This window comes from Gossypium hirsutum, chromosome A12 (genome assembly GCF_007990345.1).
Source record: "Gossypium hirsutum isolate 1008001.06 chromosome A12, Gossypium_hirsutum_v2.1, whole genome shotgun sequence".
Taxonomy (NCBI): Eukaryota; Viridiplantae; Streptophyta; class Magnoliopsida; order Malvales; family Malvaceae; genus Gossypium; species Gossypium hirsutum.
In genome coordinates this window covers 9,949,986-9,969,359 of record NC_053435.1, presented here as the reverse complement: position 1 = coordinate 9,969,359, position 19,374 = coordinate 9,949,986, and the positions used below count along the sequence as shown (strand labels likewise).

The 19,374-nt window shown below is 35.5% G+C and overlaps 2 protein-coding genes and 1 pseudogene across 2 annotated transcripts; 1 reads left to right on the top strand and 2 right to left on the bottom strand.

Moving 5' to 3' along the window:
- Positions 1-5,641: 5,641 nt before the first annotated feature.
- Positions 5,642-7,101, top strand: LOC107927567 (uncharacterized). The gene is made up of 2 exons (XM_016858663.2): positions 5,642-6,631; positions 6,888-7,101. Exon 1 carries the CDS (start codon positions 5,815-5,817, stop codon positions 6,619-6,621), a length of 807 nt encoding a protein of 268 aa, XP_016714152.1. The 5' UTR covers positions 5,642-5,814; the 3' UTR covers positions 6,622-6,631; positions 6,888-7,101.
- A 1,170-nt stretch (positions 7,102-8,271) lies between these two features.
- On the bottom strand, positions 8,272-11,165 carry LOC107927561 (pentatricopeptide repeat-containing protein At3g57430, chloroplastic). The gene has a single exon (XM_016858651.2). It carries the CDS (start codon positions 10,959-10,961, stop codon positions 8,364-8,366), a length of 2,598 nt encoding a protein of 865 aa, XP_016714140.2. The 5' UTR covers positions 10,962-11,165; the 3' UTR covers positions 8,272-8,363.
- A 236-nt stretch (positions 11,166-11,401) lies between these two features.
- Positions 11,402-13,524, bottom strand: LOC107927577 (cationic amino acid transporter 5-like; annotated as a pseudogene).
- Positions 13,525-19,374: the final 5,850 nt, after the last annotated feature.

Here is a 19,374-nt window from a genome sequence, read left to right as displayed (position 1 = left end):
AGAGATAAGTTAGGTAGCATAGCAGTTTCATAAAAAACAACATCTCTGCTAATCACAACTTTTCTATTTTCAGGACACCATAACTTATACCCTTTTACACCAGCTTTATAACCAAGAAAAATGCATTTAATAGATCTCGGTTCCAATTTTCCATTATCAATATGAGCATACGCAGGACACCCAAAAATCTTTAAATCAGAATAATTAGCAGGATTACCAGACCATACCTCTTGTGGAGTCTTTTTCTCAATGGAAATGGATGGAGATCGGTTAATCAAAAAACATGCAGTAGAGGCCGCTTCTGCCCAAAATGCCTTCGGTAAGTTGGCATTTGACAACATACATCGAACCTTCTCCATGATCGTTCTGTTCATTCGTTCTGCAACGCCGTTTTGCTGTGGAGTATGACGAACTGTCAAGTGTCTCATAATCCCTTCTGACTTGCACAATCTATTAAACTCATCAGAATAAAACTCTAAGCCATTGTCTGTGCGGAGGTATTTTATCTATTTTCCCTTCTGTTTTTCAATCATAATTTTCCAAGACTTAAATGCGGAAAACACATCGCTTTTCTGCTTCAGGAAAAACGCCCAGACTTTTCTGGAAAAATCATCAATAAAGGTTAGCATATAATTAGCTCCACCTCTCGAAGGCACTCTGGATGGCCCCCACAGATCAGAATGGATATACTCCAACGTTCCCTTCGTGTTATGGATTCCTCTAGTGAATCAAACTCTCTTTTGCTTCCCAAAAGCACAGTGCTAATAGAAATTTAGTTTGCAAACTCCTTGCCCATTAAGAAGTCCTCTTTTGCTTAATTCTGCCATGCCATTCTCACTCATATGCCCTAGGCGCATATGCCAAAGTTTAGTAATATCATCATTTGACAAAGAAGAGGAAGCAACAGCTGCATCACCAGTAACAGTAGAACCCTGTAAAACATATAACTTGGCAATCTTTCTTTGCCCTTTCATTACAACAAGGGACCCTTTGGAAATCTTTAAAACCCCACTTTCAGCTGTGTATCTGTACCCTTTTGAATCAAGAGTACTCAACGAAATTAAATTTCTTTTCAATTTTGGAACATGCCGCACATCACTAAGTGTTCTGACAACTCCATCAAACATCTTAACTTTAATTGTTCCAACACCTGCGATTTTACATGAAGCATTATTTCCCATCAAAACAACACCTTCAGATACTGTTTCGTAAGTTGTAAACCAATCCCGATTGGGACTCATGTGGAAGGTGCAGCCTGAATCAAGTATCCACTCCTCGCTTACTTTAGAATCATTGACAGAAGCGACTAGAAGTTCACCATCGCTGTAATCTTCTACAACATCAGCTTCACCGGAATTTTCTGGTTGTTTTCCCTTTTGATTCGCAGCCTCCTTTTTAATCTTATTTTGTAGCTTATAGCACTCAAATTTAATGTGCCCTTTCTTCTTGCAGAAGTTGAAAGTTTTACCTCTGTTTGAAGACTTCGATCTACCCTTAGATTTACCACGAGGATTCCGTTCCTGTGTCCTACCACGATCATCATCAGCATTCCGATCTTGTCTCCCACGAACAATGAGACCCTCTCCCTGAAAGTCGGGTTTAACCACAAGATGCTTCATCTTATCATACGAGGTTAAAGAATCATAAACCTCATCAACTGTGAGAGACTCGCAGCTATATAAAATCCTGTCTCTAAAGGTTGAATAAGACGAGGGCAACGAACAAAGTAGAATCAACCCTAGATCTTCCTTATCATACTGAACCTCCATGACCTCCAAGTTTGAGAGAATTTCTTTAAACACTGTTAAGTATTCCTGTACAGACGCACCTTCCTCCAAACGATGAGCATAAAGACGCTGCTTTATATGCAACTTGCTTGTTAGAGTTTTCGACATACATATTTGTTCTAGCCTCTTCCATAATGCAGCGGCAGTTTTCTCTTTCACCACATCCTGTAAAATTTCGTTGGACAAATGCAGATCTAATTGTGTTAATGCCTTTTGATCCTTACGCTTCTTCTCTTTATCTGTTAATGTCGAAGGCATCTTATCTATCCCTAGCAGGGCATCCTCCAGATCCATCTGTGCAAGAACTGCTTGCATCTTAATTTGCCATAACGCAAATCTGGTGTTGCGATCCAACAGTGAAATTTCATACTTCAAAGACGTCATTACCGTGATCGAGATGAATAACCCGGAAGCTTTAATACCAATTTGTGAAAAAATAAAATAAATAAAATAAAGAACACACAAATTTTACGTGGAAACCCTTCCGGGAAAAAAACCACGGGCAGAGGAGAAGAAAATTCACTATGTCGAAAAATTTAAATCAAATACAAGAGGAATAGACTATGTCTATTTATAGGCTTGCAAAGCCATATTCTAGTAGGATTGAAACACCTTATCCTAATCAATATAAAATAGATGGAGTTTAATAAGGTTTAAAAACCTTATTCTAAAATAAAATAAAAGAAGTCTAGTTCTATATGGGTTTTACTTTTATTTTATTTTCCATCGTATTTTATTTAAATAAGAATTTGGGTCACTTAATTCTAACAAGAAGATATCGTTAACTCTTTAATTGAGCTATGAATTCCACTATTGCTAGTAAATTTATGTCATATACAAGTCATATACCCAACATACCGGCTATCGGCTCGATAATCTGATAAGGGCTTTGCTCGATGAAAACAACGTTCCTTGTAAGTTGTGGATCTAGGATTGAAGCAAACACTTCCCTGCAATCAGAAAGAAGACACAATGGACGTTCTAGGCTTATAACGATATTAGGAACAAGAAAAGAAACAAAGAAAAAAAATGAAAAAAAAGAAATGGCTAAAATTTCTGGCAGATTTGAATCAAGGTTGAAGATGAATTCTTGAAGCTTCATTCACGGCAGCCTTGAACATTCAAAGATGGTAGAATTGATGTAGAATATTGCTGGAAATTTAGAAAAACGAAAAACTCGAAAAAATTCGGACAATATGCTAAACGAACCTGAATCGAATCTGTTCTTCGTCAACAGACTTGGACCCACTAGATAGCAATCTAGGAACCCAAAGAATCAAGTAAAATTGACACAACAAACACATTCTGATATGCTAAGAAAGTTTGGTGAAAAACCGAAGTTTGAGAGAAAGTCTCACAAAGATTATATTTCATTCAAAGTGTTTACCTTCTTACATTGTTTTTACACATATAGATGAATAACAAGAGGTGTATGGCCAAATTTCCTTGTGTGGCTGAAAATAGAGGATTTAAAATTTCAAATTTTAAACTCCTAATAACTCCTAAAATGGGCGGCATTTTATGATAGCCTTGTATTTGAAATTTGAAATTCAAACACAAACTACTTGATCTTATCCTTGAAGTTGACACCAAGTAAGAAAAAGAAAGGGCTGCTCCAATTCTGCAGATAATGTACTCACTCATCCAAGCTGCCACGCGGATGTGTGAATGATCGGATGCCATTTGGGCTGCCACATGTGCACTGGTACACTCCCCGACTTGTAAATCATTATCCAGCTACTTCTGGACTTGCCAGCTGAAGTTGAGCTAGTGGAGCTGAAATTGAGCTGACGGAAACTGAACTGAGCTAGAACGAGCTAGCTACAAGTGGAGTGAGCTGACATGAGCTGGTGTAGAGTACTCTGAGCTAACTTGAGCTGAAGATGAGCTGCATATACACTCTTGAGCTAGTGTCTCTTCGAGTACCTAATCCAAAAGGCATAAACACTTATCAAAGTTTATGTAGACTTAATGTAACATAGTTTAATAAGTTGTAAAGAAGTGCACACTTATTTATTAACACCCAAACAACTTAGAAGCAATACAAACACTATCAAACCAATCCCAAAGCATACGTAGCATAATATATACAAACTTAAACACACAGAATGAATAGTATAACCTAAATATGTCACATATCAGCATGCAACACATTATAAATCCTATGTTCTAAGGCATAAACATGATCGAATGAATCTGGAATTGTAGCACAAGTAAGGAAAAGAACTTCCCTAAATTTTTTTGCCTTAGAACGGGTAATAGGTCCCAATGGTAAGACCTTTGGATCAGTTTCCTTGATTGGCATGAATGTGCTCACATCATAATCTTTAGAGCATAAGCCTCTACTTATATCAAAGCACAGTTACATACGCATGGTCAGTGGCTAACTCAGGATTTAGGTAAACCAAACCATAAATGTCATGAGTGAATTAATTCATAAACAGATTCAAAATTAATCCATCTTCGGTCTAGTCTGATGTATCATTTTGCTAATAAATACATCTATATCTCTACCGGTGAAGTCAACTATTTTGATAACCAAGGCTAGTCATCTCGTCAATTGGAATTGTAGACAACATAATAATCCTTCTCAATATTTGAATCAAATGCTCATTTTGATTCTTTTACGGGATTAAAAAAATTATTTAGATTATCTACTGAAGTAAATTGTCTTTCTCACAATGTAAACATTCTTACAGTGCCATTTGTCATTAGTTTGAACTTAGACAATCAATCAGTTAATATTTGCTTGCCTCAATTTTGCTATGCATGCAAAATATAAAAGATAGAAATACAAAAGACATAAAGTGAAATGTAAAATTTATTTATTCATTATTCAAATACATAGAAAACAATTACATGTTTACTATAATATAGACATATTTCCCAACAATTAATTATCCGATTTTCTTAAGTTTTCATTTTGAGCACCGATTTTTTTGCAAATTGGGCACCTCCATTAACAATAGTTTTCATTGTAATCACCTAACTTTATTAAGTTTTCATTTTGGTCACTTATTTACTTTTTAAAAATTATTTTTTATTTTTTAACAGAAACTTAATTTTTATAGGAAATTAAGTTATTCAGTTGTAGAGATGAAACCCAAATATTTCCTTATATCTCATTTCTCTATAAAAAAAACTTAAAATTTTATTGAAAAACCTTGATTTTTCCTCGAGGAAACTAAGGTTTTTTCTTTTTTTAAAAAAAATTAAAAGTTAATTCTAAAAAGGACCATAAATAAAGGAATTAAAAAGATAAAATTATTTTTCTTGTAAAAATCCAAATAATTTTCTATAAAACCCTCGGTCTTTTTTACTTGGAAAAAAATTAAAATTAATTTTAAAAAAGAAAAAATAATAAAATTAAGAAGATAAATTAGGCTTTCCTTATAAAAACTCAAATAATTCCTTGTAAAATCCATATTTTTTTCATTTTACTAGAAAAACTAAAATTAATTTTAAAAATATAAATAAAATTTAGAAAAAGGTTTTTGATTGTAAAAATCCGAAAAAAAATTTACTTTATAAAAACTCTTAAAACCTAGCTTTTTCCTATTTACTGGAAAAAAACTAAAATAATTCTAGAAAAGGAAAAAAATAAAATTAGTGATCAAAATGAAAATTTATAAACGTTGAGTGATTAAAATGAAAACAATTGTTAACAGTAGTGCTCAATTTGCAATTTTTCATTTTTAGTGCCCAAAATAAAAAATTTTGAAAGTGAAGTAACCAATATATAGTTTACCCAAGAAAAATTTTCATCTATGCAAAAATTTTGTGCACCAGTTAATATTGTTGGATTTGAGTAGCCGCGTAAATTGTTGAGCTATAAATTCAAACTCGGCCCAGTAATGAGTCCATGACTATTGAGTGTTACTGATTCACCTTTACGGCTGTAACAGAGAACAGAGTGAGGAAGAGAAAGAGGAAGAGGAGAGGGGGAATTGGAGCGGCTGAAAACAAGAAATCACAAATGAAGGAAAAACCCAGTCCCAAATAAACTAAGAAGGGATGCTTTGATCGCATGGCAGTGAGAAATATGAAAAAGACTTTGAAGTGGAAGAAGTTTGAGTTACTCTTCCATGTCTCAACTACACCTTCAAAACCCCAACCGCAATCATCGCATTCTTGCCACCTTATATTGTCATCATCTTCCTTTTCATCTGTGCCAAATCTAACTAACACTTATCTCAAATCAAAACCCCAAAGTTCTCCCACACTTACCCCAGAAGAAATCAGCAAAATCAACCTCCTCCTCCCACGTCTCTGCCTCTTTAATCACCTCCCAACTGCAATCCAGCTAACCACCACCGCTCTCACTCTCCCTAACCCTCCCCCCCATCCCAAGTCCCTTTCTCTTTCCATTCTCATTCACTCCCTCACTCTCCAGCCTGACCTGAAACTACCCATGTCACTCCTCACCCGCCTCTCCCGCAAGCACCCACCTCACCCATATCTAACGCCCATCTCAACCATGCTCATTGCCTCTTATCTCAAAAAAGACAGGCCTAAGGATGCTCTCAAAGTATACAATTGGATGCTCAGGCCCGGCTCTCCTTGTAATTGTATGGTCGACAAGTCTGCCTATGGGATTTTGGTTGGTGGGTTGTGCGCCAGAGGCTTGGTTCTTGAGGGCTTGATGGTTTTGAGGGATATGCTGAGGGTCCGTCTTTTGCCAGGGGAAGGTCTCAGAAGAAAGGTAGTTAGGAGTTTATTGAGAGAGGCTAGGGTTAGGGAGGCAAAGGCATTGGATGAACTTTTGCCTTGTGCTGGGGATCTCAACAAGGTGTTGGATTTTTTGGATCACCATATTGGAAATTGGTCGAACTAGCTAGTACCAGGTATGCGATTCTTACATATGCAATTAGGTTTTAATTCTTAAGTGCAGAGTGAGTTGAAAAATAGCACCAGAAATTGTTCATAGAGAAGAGAAGTAATCCGGGCGTTGGGCATTAAAGAGAATGATCAGTACTTGGGAAATCTTATGAGACTAGAAAATATCATGTCAATGTATCCTAAAGATAAGGACCCTTTTTTATGTTTATTTTATTTTTTGAATCATTATAATTTGATCATTTTGCTCTGAATTCTTTGTAGCACGCCTAATCCAATTAAGAGGAGAGAAGATGTTGGTTACTTGTTGAGCATTCATACTCAATTTTTTTTTTTTAGTAATTTTCTTACTTTTCAGATTTGGATATGTGCATTCTTCAAGTTTAGTTTTGACGAGAGCCCTTGTGTACAAAGTTTAGCATCTGCATTAGTCTTGTAAGACTTTGAACATGATTAATTTGATATTAGTTTTAGTCTATTTTAGAGATATTTTGTCGTTCTCTTAGATCAAATATATAATAATATTGAACTTGTGCATATTTGAGGCTTTGTAAACATAAATCTTGGAGACTTTTGAGTTGTTTTTGATTTAATGTTATGCTTGTTGTGGGATTCATCTCATGTGTATCTGTCACCTCGTTTAATTAGGCTTGACAAAGAGTGGTATCAAAGCCAGGTTTTGTGATTCTATGTTTCTTAGGATTAATGAGGCTTGACAAAGAGTGGTATCAAAGCCAGGTTTAGTGATTCTATGTTTCCTGGGATTCTTACTCCGATAATTATTTTGTTTGGCTTTGAATTTTGTTATGAGTATAAATTGTGGTGAAATTGATAAAAGAGTAACGATAAATTGCAAGCGATGGATTCTTGATGTGAGTAGGTTAAGGTTAAGTTTGTTATATGGTTTTGATCTTTTGAAGATCTTAATAAACTGAAGTTATATTTAAAATTTTGTGAAATTTTTATGAGTTTTGCTTATTGAGCTCCGATAATCATTAGCTATGATCTCGATTGTACCTATTCAGGGTCAAAAGAACGAGCTTTTAGAATTGTCAGGAGATTATACACTTGTAGAGAACAATTATTGTTGTTTTTGAGGTTTTTGACAAGGAGTAATAAATTAGATTCTTAACCTATTGAGATTTAGGAGTTTTATGGTTGGTATTCAGCAAACCTTTAATCACTGGTGTAATTATATTGTTGTTGAGATTAAAGTTTGTAATATAGAGGTGAGAAATGATTATTAGAGCTTAAGGTATTTATGTACCAGGATTTTGTCATTGCCCCTACGTAGGCTTATATCAAAGTATTCTCTTTTGGGTATTCACTGGCCTTTTAAGGATTTCTCACCCGTAGTTCACCTCTCTTGGTGCAAACAAATGATCTCTCATTTAAGAGAGTTGTTTTCGTACACAAGTACCAATTGGGCTAGCGAAAGGAATCTCTTAAATGAGAGGTCTTTGGTTTGATTGTGAGCTTACTATAAGCAGATACTCTGATGTGGATCTTAATTACAAGGCACTGACAGTTTGTTTAAGGTTGACAGTTGAGAGAGTTCTTAGTACTTCTACTTCCATAAATGAAAGCTCATAGCTTTTTCATTGAACCGTTTTTTCCATATTAGAAACATGAGCTGAGAGCCTTAGAATGAAGAAAATATTGTGGAAAAGTATTTTTCTAGATAGTGTACGGTCTCAGAGGAATATTACTCTTGAGAGCAAAGTGATTCAGGGAACATTTTCACCAATAATCTCCACAGGAACACCTTCCATCCCTGAACTGATGAAACCTCCTCACATCTCTTAGGATTATTTCCCTATCTGTTATCCTTGAGATGTATTTAGTAGCCTCATGGCAATCATTACAAACTCTAAGGTTCTTTGCAACTCTAATTGTGGTACCAGGAGGGCTGTTGAGAATGCCAAAGGCTATTGCCAGTTTCTCACTATGCCCACAAAGCAAAGTTTCTTTATCCTCCTCATCAACATTATGTAGAACACAAGAAGTATCAGGCACATACCCTTCCTTTCTCATCTTTTCTGACAGTATTTCAAGGAATCCATAGAGTTGCCCGCTTTGTGGGTGTGATGCATCACCAGCTATAAACTTATGAACCTCATCATCGAACTCAATCCAGCTACACCCTGGTTCTTTTTTTACCCCCATTTCTTTAATCCTCTTCCGAATATCTGTTGCCTTGTCCCATAGTTGAGCTGATGAGTATATGTTGGATAGTAAAACATAGTGGCTTGCCACATCAGGTTCTAGGTGGAAGAGATTCCTAGCTGCAATTTCACCGATTTCAACTTTTTGGTGGATCCGGCAAGAACCAAGCAAGCTACTCCAAGCACCTGTCTTATCCAATTCCAAGGGCATGTCATTGATCAATTGATATGCTTCTTCAACTTGACCTGCTCGACCAATCAAATCGACAATGCAAGCATAATGATCTGCTGTAGGTTCGACCCCATACTCATCCTTCATACGATAAAACAAGTTTTGGCCTTCTCTTACCATCCCTGAGTGACTGCATGCGGCAAATATAGCAATAAAAGTAACTTTATTAGGCTTGACTTCCTTGACCATACAGTTGAATAACTCCAAGGCTCCTGCTCCCTTGCCATGCATGCCATAAGCCATAATAATTACATTCCAGGTAATTACATTTCGACAGGGAATGGTGTCAAACACTTTTCTGGATGTGTTCAGGCAGCCACATTTTGCGTACATGTCTACCAATGCACTCCCAACCCCAACATCTGATGCTAACATGTTTCTTATGGCATATGCATGGATCTCTTTTCCCTTTGCCAACGTAGCCAGGGTGGCACAACCTGGAAGGACTGTCATGAGAGTTATAGAATTAGGTTTAAGGGGGGTTCTTTTCTCATGCTCATAAGAACTTTCATTCTTCTCTTGATCAACTCTTTGCATTTCATGTAGCAGAAGAAGTGCATTATCATGTTGCCCGCAAATAACATAACCGGTTATCATTGTATTCCAAGACACAATATCTCTAACGTCCATGTTGTCAAATATGGTTTTGGCAATTTGTATGTTCCCCATTCTAGAATACAAATCCATAAGTGCATTTTGCACGTAGTGGTCTGTCCCCAAACCTCTCTTCAGTACGTATCCATGAATCCCTAGTTTGTGAACAAATGCTTCACTGCGCACGCATGCAGGCACAATGCTGGCCATTGTAGTGGCATTGGGACAGAGCCCAGCAGCTGCTTCCATTTCAATGAAAAGCATCAAGGCTTCCTCAACCAATTCATTTTGTGCATACCCAGTGATCATAGCATTCCAAAGAGCAGTTTTTTTCTCTGTGGCATAATCAAAAACTCGGCGACCACTGTGAACCTTTCTGCAATTGCAATACATATCAACCAAAGCGCTAGCAACAAAAGAATTGTCAATCAGAATATCATGTCTCAATGCATACGCATGAAGCTGTTTCCCAATTTCTAAGAGCTCCAAGTGTGAGCAAGCAGGAAGCACGCTTGCAATTGTGACACCATCAGGTTTGAGACCTTGAAGAACCGTGCGGTGTAATAAGAGTAATGCTTCTAAAAACATATCATTTTGGGACAAGGAGCTCAACATGGTGTTCCATGATACTAAATCGCGCTCCTCAAACAACTCAAATACCACCTTGGCGTCGTTGAGATGTCCTAGCTTGGAGTACATGGCCATCAATGCGTTATTAGTAAACGTCTTGATATCTCCCATTCTCAGGCTGTATCCATGAAGCTGTTTTCCTAGACGTAAGCCATGATGCCTGGGCAAATTCGAACAAGCATGTGCAACGCTCACCAACGTAAATGAACTAGGCTCCACATCATGCAGCAGCATTAACCTAAAGGCCTCTAAAGCGGTCTCCCAGTCCTCAAACCGACACAAGGCAGAAATGAAGGAGTTCCAAGAAACGGTATCTCTGTGGGAGTGGGGAATTCTTTCAAACACCTTGTAGACATCGGAAATGTCCCCACATTTACCGTAGACATTGAGCAGGGAATTGGCCACGGGGACGGAGGAGGTTCCATAGCCATATTTGAGAACGTGAGCATGAATCTGGTTTGCCAAGGCCAAGTGTTGAAGAGCGGCAACGGCCTTGAGGATAGCGGGGAAAGCGAAGTGATCAGTTAGGATACCGGAGGAAGTCATGTTGACATAGGTTAAAATGGCTTGGTGGAATTGGTTGGACTGGGTATTGGCTCTGAGAGATTGGGTCCATGATTGCCGAGTGAATGAGTGGGTTGTTGTGGGGATGGACTGGTGGGTTTGAAGGGAAGGGGTTGAAGTTGGAGGAAGAGAATACAGGAAAGGGGAGGACATTTGATCGTTATTGCCGTTGTGTTGTTATCCACAAGCAGGATTGAATTTGGCTGGTTATATAGTATCTTGGAGTACCAGGCCCAATTGGATCTGGTATAAGGCCCAGTTGACGTTTCTATCTATATTTATATTAAGTTTCTAATTGAATTGACATCACAAGTTAACCGAATATCAGTTCTATTGAAAATTATTAAAATATTTTTTATATATAAAATAAATTTAATTATTATGAGGACATTTTTATTTATTTTTTATATATATAAAATTAAAAAAAATTGAATTTTAAACTCAGATCATAATAAATTTTAAATATTTAACTTTTCCTTTTCAATTAAAAATTTTATTATAAACTTTTAATAAATATATCTATTACATAATATTCTTCTCTTAATTAAGTGCATCATGCATGCAAGTAGATCCTTTTTGGGATTCGCATTAGTAAATATATTTTATTGGGTCTGAACCGTAAAACACAGGGCTTTTATACAGATTATGAAGAATACTGCTTAAGGACGAGACCAGATAGATAGAGATGGTGGAAGGAACACCAACAAGAAGAGGAAAATAAGGCAAGGTCTAAGGTTTCCCCTCTTTATCTTCATCTTCATTCTTAACCTTGAGGGCATCTAGTTTTTGTTGTTGATGGGCCATATCATAAGTTGCATGGACACCAACGAGAATGTAGTAGACCAGCATTGCCGCCGTACAGATTCCGAACCTTATAAAAGCTGGAGACCCCAAAGACCCCATAAGGAAGATATTTATTGCAACTGAGAAAGATGGAAGCCATGGAACCAGTGGGACCCCCCAAACTTTTGGCGTCCTCTGATGTGGTAGAAATATTGATATCCCCATAGTCCCCAGGAACCAAAGGGGAATTGTTACAACGTATCACACCCATCCATTAGGCCTTAGTCCCCAGTAGGCTGAAGTTCCCATTGAGCAAGCAATGATAATCAGCAGGAATATTGCAAGCTTCAGCTGGTTTATTTCTGGTGTGACTTCCCTCACATAGTATCTCCTCACAAGTAGTGCTACAGCCATCATCATGAATATGAATAGAGTGCTCACAGATAGCAAGCTTGCTAAGACATCCAAGCTTGAGAAAAATGCAATGAGACCACTTGAAATGGTCATCAATAGCGTCGCGTTTATTGGTGTTCCAGTCTTTGGGTGGACAAGCGTGAACCATGGTGGGATCATGTGTGCTCGTGCAATATGAGTAGTATATCGTGCCTGCCCGAGGGCTCCTACCAGAAGGACAGTGGTCATCCCCTTAAGAGCACCAAGCGCTACAAGATACTTGGCCCATTTCATTCCAACACTCTGAAATGACATAGAATAGGCGGCGTTTGGGTCTATCTCTGTGTATTTCTGCATCATGCTTAGGGACAATGCCATCAAGCAATATACGACGGTGATGATTGACATTGATCCAAGTAATCCTAATGGTATGTCTCTTGAAGGGTTTTTTGTTTCTTCAGCCATGGTAGCAATGTTATCGAATCCACCATAAGCAAAGTAAACAATAGCCGCTGCTTGGAAGATCCCTTTGGCTCCATGGGGTAAAAAGGGTATCAAATTTGATGTGTTGGCATGAGCAAACCCAGCAATTAGCACGAACAAGATCACTAAAGTGTTCAGTGCAGTGGCTATCCAATTCAATTGAGAAGTTTTCTTTGTGCTAATCATTGCAGTGGTTGCAGCAATTGCCAAAACTGCAACTGCAATCGGGTCCAAGAGATAACTCCCCTTAGGGATACGAAGTGAGTCGGGCTGACGGTTTAGGAGAGTAGCGAAGTAGGAAGTCCATGCTCTGGCAACAGCTGCACCTCCAACAATGCTTTCAAGAAGTATATTTCCAGCAGTGATGAAGGCAACAAAATCTCCTAACTCAATTCTTAAATAAGCAAATGACCCACCTGCCACAGGGATCTCTACTGCAAACTCAGTATAGCAAAATACAGAAAGCATTGCTGAAATACCTGAGGCAACATAGGACAAGACAATGGCAGGACCAGCATGATGATGAGCTTCTTGGCCAGTGAGCACGAAGATGCCTGCTCCAATAACCGACCCAAATCCAAACCAGGTAAGATCCCACCAAGTGAGGCAACGTTTCATGTCATTTTCACTTTGTTTACGAAGTTGTGTTATCTCGTTTGCATCATCCGAGCGGCTTAGAAGGCGGTCATTGAATCGGGAATATATTTGTGAGAGTGCAGATAGGTAGGTGTTCCAATTTTGGAATGATTCTTCAGGCAAGAAATCAACTTTGCTCCATCTCCAGTAAGGTCGTTGTTGAACCTCATCTTCTTTCCCAATGTAACTCATTGCTTGGTTTTCTTGTTTCTCACAGCTTTCACCAATATCAAGGGTAGACTAGTGATAATACGATGTAGTGATTTTGTCTTTAGTATGAATTTGTAACTCAATTATAGACCAATGGATCCTTGAAACGGTGACATTGTCACCACAACTTGCCATACTAGTTACTGATGTTTTGGAGTGTTTCGTCCTCTTTCCATACAGCATCAAGGGTAAGATAAGAGCATGCTGTGTCGTTTCATTCACGTCGTTGACTTGCCTTGCCTGGCCTAGTCTGCCTGCTCTGCATTAAATCCTATTCCTGTTTCTAGTCATTTGTAACCGGTTCACGTCAAGATTCCAGGGGCCAGCTGTTTGATTCTTTGTTAGGGTGTTCAAATTTTGGGTAAAATTGAATTAACAGACTCAACTGATCTAATTCGGTTAATTTATCGGTTAACTGAACTAATTTGGTTGGAGATCAGTTAATGATTTTTTGAAAGTTTGGTTGTCAATTAATTCAGTTTGAAATCGAGTAATTAACCGAATTAATCGAACCTAATAATCAATAATATAAATTATATGTAGTTTTAATTCAAATGAATATTATCAATTTATTTTTTATATGTTTCATACTTGTTTAACTAGAAAAACAAAAACATATAAATTTCGGTTAATTCGGTTGACCGACCGAATTAACCGAAATATTTAGGTTTGGTTAATTTTTTTGAAAAATTTTTCGTTTAGTTAATGGTTAAAGGATTAAAAAATTCAGTTAATATTAGTTTGTTTCAGTTAACCATTTGAACACACTTAATCTCTGCAACGATTTTTAATTTTTTTAAAGGAAAACATGGTCCAAATCTGAGCCAAACATCTGACGAGCTTTAACCAAATAGTTTATTATAAAATTATTGAGTAATCATATTTATTTAAAATATGTGTGTTTATGTTAACATGAATAAAAATTTTAAAAAGTATATACCTTGCATTCTAATTCATCATATTTTATTTTTTACTTGAAAATAAAAAAAAAGTTTATAGCATTCGAAATTATGTTATACATATATTTATTAAAAGTTTATATAAAATAAAATGAAGTTGTAGTAAAGATAAATTAAAATATTTAAAAATTATTATGTCTTAAATTTAAATATCACATTTTCTGAGGTTTTATTAATAATATAAAAAAAAGTAAAAGCATTTTTATAATAACTTAATTTAATAAATATATTTTACTCATTTTCCAGTTGTGGGATGCTGAATTTACTCCTAACATCCAAAAGTAGAAAAAATTTAGATGTAGTATAAATATGTATTATTATTAGATCATGTTGCATGATTTATATTCCAATTTGTGTTCTTTATATCAGATATGCTTATATCTCGAATTAAGTGATAAATAACTAATTTAAAATTTTGCATTACATAAAATTTAATAAGATTAACAAACCTAAAAGAAAGATTCGACACATTATTTAATATTAAAAAAACATTGTATAGAATTTATTTAAATTAGTTATTTTTGAAAAATTGTTAATAAAACAATTCTTACTATTTGAAACATTTACATCATTCCAAACTTCTAATCATATTTTCTTTTTAATTCTAAAAATGATTCTAATCTATTTCATAACACAATTTTATTTTACCAAAATAATATTTACTAAGTAATAATTATAAATTTTTTATTTTATTCTTACCGAATAATTATTCTTTACTAGTATGGTTTACTCACGCTTTGTGATAGTTTGATTATTTATTTGTGTTAAATTATACAGTAAAAATTCGAAGATTAAAAAATACTTTAAGTAAGATTTTTAGAATCGAACAGCGATCAAACCAATTAAGCCACTGATTCATACGATTTGATTAAATAAATCAAAAAAATTTTATAAAAATAGAAAATCTGTGTAATCAATGTTTTAGTATGGTTCAATTGTCTTATACCAATTCGTGAGTCAACCGGTTTGATGCCTCTCCTTAAACCAATACACTAACCATTTCCTTGTTCGAGCAGCCAGTCTGATCCAGTTCAAACAACCATGACCCCAGGTCTCTACACTTCGTACATTTTGAATTTAACCCTCTTACTTTTATTTTCAAAAATTTGATCCATCCTTTTTTTTATTATTTAAAATTTTACTTTTAAATTATATATAATCACGCAACATCTTAATTGAAAGTCAATGATATTAATTCTTTCACCTAATTTATAATATTATTAAAATGTAAAAATAAAAATTAAAGTCTAAGATTAAATCTTAAATTTAAAGATATTAGAAGGTAAAGAATTTATATATATATATATAAAGCATGGTGAGTGTGTAGGAAGCTGGCCTTTATATAGATATTCGTTCCACAAGCCTAATCAATTTGTTTAAAATATTCAAACTTCAAAGTCAAGCATGCCCTAGTCCCCGTCTCCACAGTTCCAGGGTTTTTTTTATATAATATAAAATTAAAAAATATATATTGAAATTACATGTTTCAAAAATTATGTACCAAAATGGTATATTCAAAGAAGTGGATGGTGGTGCATGGGCAGCACCACTCCAGGATTCTGACACATTTCAGTTAAAAATAATAATATTTTAGTAGCAGCATCACTTTGTCCATTCTAGTATATAAGCGTATAAAAATACGGAAGAGGTATGGTGTCTATTTGATAGGGGGCACTAGTAGCTTCCCCTCCTGGCGCTCCTCTATCTGGCTCAATTTTAAATTATCAGTTAAAAAAATAGTAGAACAAGAGAAGGAGAAGAGAAGAAAAAAAGGTATTATTATTTTTATTGTTATTTTCAAATAGAATAGATTATTATAAGAAAAAATTATTTTGTTAATATTGTATAGTTTGTTTAGTGCTATTTTTATGATTTATTTTAAAGTTATTTTGTTTATTGTGATTTGTTAGTAAGTTTTGTGTTAGATTAATTATGTGTTTATTGTGAATGTTATGTTTTAAATAAAGTAATTGTTAGCCAATGATAACAACAGAAAAAATAGATAAATATTGAAAATATTTCGGTCATAGATATTATTAGAATGACAATAAATTTGATATTGTTAGAAATGGTCTCTTTTCATTCATTAAATTTTTTATGTAAGTATTTTTATGCTCGTTGAAATTGTTTTGAGAATTTTTGTTTATTTCTTAACAGATTGAATATTGAAGATGGATAATCAATTTTTCGTATGCGTTTGATAAGCCATAAAAGTAACATGTTTTTAATCTCATTCTTGATGTGTTTTTGGATGATTTATTATATGAATTAATGAATTTAATGCTCATAATCTTTTAATTTCATGTTTCTATACTTAGGTGAGTATAAAGGAGCGAAAGGAGTGAAAAACAAGCCAAAATCGGGTAAAAAGAGCTGTTTCCAGGATCCACACGGCCTGGGCATTTCCACACGGGATGGCCACACGCCCATGTGAGCCACACAGGTTGGCCACACGCCCATGTGCCAGTCCGTGTCGATTTCGCACCCTGTTTCCCTGTTACGCGGAAAAATCTAATTTTTAGGGTTTTTGAGCATTCTAAAGTCTATAAATACACACTAGAAGAGGACCTAAAGGGGGCATGCAGAGTAGTACGCAGAAATTACTCAAAAAATGCTGACGGACTTAATTCAGAAGCAGGATCTCCTTCAAGACTGAAGATATCCATTCAATTTCTTTAGAAGTTTTTAGGTTTCTTTATGTTTTGTTGTTTTCCTATTTTTGAGATATTTTCCTTTCTAAGTATAAACTAAATTCCCTAGATACTTAGGGAAGATGAAACCTATGACAGATCTTATTATTTGATTTTCCTAAATTACATGATAAATGTTTGTTCTTGATCTCAATTATGTTTACTTACCTTCATGTTTAATGTTTTCAGGATATTAATTCATGATTGATGTGTTTATTTAGTGGAGCAAAAGTCCCTGTTTAAGAGTAGATCTGGTATAATTGAGTAGAGTTGCATGCAATCCTAGAAATAGTACGACATAAATCTACCGGATTAGAGTCAAATCTAATAGGGGAATCCATAGATCGAGTTAATGCGACAATAGGGGTTTTAATTAGACAGAGATTTCAATTAATCAACCTAGAGTTAGTTATTTTTACTTTCGAAAGTGATATTAATATAATTTAGGGATTTCTACAGATCAAGTCAAATGAATAAATAGTTTAATTCAGATTTAGAATAATAAGTGAAGGCTAGGTGGATTCTTTCCTGGGTATTATCTCTCTCATAAGTTTTTCGATTATTTTCCCAATTTGCTCTCTGTCGCTTAGTAATTAGTTTAGTTTAATTTTAGATTAAAAACAACCCTTCAATTTATGGGCTAGATAATAAAAAGATAGTAATTACTAGTACTTTTAGTCCTCCTGGAAACCATATTCCCGACTCACCGTAGCTATACTACCATTCGATAGGTTCGTTTGCCTTTGTCGTATTTTAGTTAGTTTATGACATCATCAGCGTTTATTTCAATGGAATCATCTTGACAACAACTGTTGGATGTATATTTGAATGTCGGCAACAAATAGTAATGAGATTTAATAGAAATGTCTCATTCGATGATATGAAGGAAATGATTAGCGCAAAAATTGTTAAACGTTGTGGGAAAAGGATCTCGACAAATCCCATCAAATTCACCAAAATAGAACTTGTAGACGATGAAGACATAAAGACAATGATCGATCTTTATTGTGGGAATTGGAGTGACCAAAATGCACCGATTCAATTATTTGCTAAGTCAGCTGGTATGGAGCCAACTGAAGATCTCACTGCATCTAGTGAAGAACATAGAGCTCAAAAACCGTGTATGGTGGCTCCAATATCTTACGTTGATAGTGAATCGACTATACGCATGATTGATATCGATCTTTATATTGCACCTGATATTTATGTGGCTGGTGATGATGAATACAATAGTAGTGATAATTGTGATCAAGAGGTCGATAGTGATAGTGATTCCGATGTGGACGAGGTCCTTGATGATATTGACGATGAAGGCGTGAAAGACAATAGAAACATTAACGCATCTTCAGTCGGGAACCAAATTCACCGTATTATGATAGACAATAATCCTGGGCCACACATGTCACTCATAGACCCCGACGCCGTACACGCAGCTGAGTTGAAATACTACCTGCTCACCGGATGGCCGTAGATTCTAATCCTGATGAGTTGTTTGTAGGCCAGAGATTCGAAAGTAAGGAAGAATGCGTATTTACTATTAAACGGTATAGCATGAATATATTAGTGGACTACAAAGTCGCAGTGTCTAAACCAACATTATATATTAGAGAGTGTTGGAAGTTGGCGGAAGGCTATAATTGGTGGGTACAATATGCATTTATTCAAAATTCGCAAATGTGGGAGATACGAAAATTTGTTAGGCCTCGCACATGCATATCAACACGTATGATAGAAGATCATTGAAACTTGATTCCAAAACTATTTTTACGTGTATCACGCCAATGATGAAGGACATGTCGACCATTAAAGTTTCGGTACTGATTGTCGAAATGTAGGCACAGTTCTTGTATCAAGTATCATACTGAAATGCATGGATAGCTAAATAGATAGCAATTGAGCAATTGTACGGGGATTTCGATGCGTCGTATAATGAACTTGTGACAGCCCTAAAATGACCCTAGTTGGAAAGCGATTTCGGGACCGCTAAACCGAGTCACCAAATTATTTGAATGTGATATTTATTGTCTAAAATATGTGATTATGAAGGTGTGAAAGTTTTAGGCTTCGATTTAGTAAATTGCATGTGAATTTAGTCAAAATGACTTATGGGTGACATTTTTGAAATGTGATAGGCTAATCTACAAGGACCTAATAATGCATGTAATCAAAAGAGAGGACTTGCATGTCAATTTTTCCCCCCTAATATGTAGTGGCCGGCCATGAGCATGGGTGGACAAGATGTTATGGCTAAAAACATGTCATAGACATGTTGTGTTGGTGCATCATGGGAGGAAACAATAAAATAAAGTTAGTAATAAAATAAATGGAGTTGCATGTCAAATATCCATTTTCTAAGGTTAGTGGCCGGCCATGCTTTGAATGGAATTATTGTTTTTTTTTGTATTTTAATTG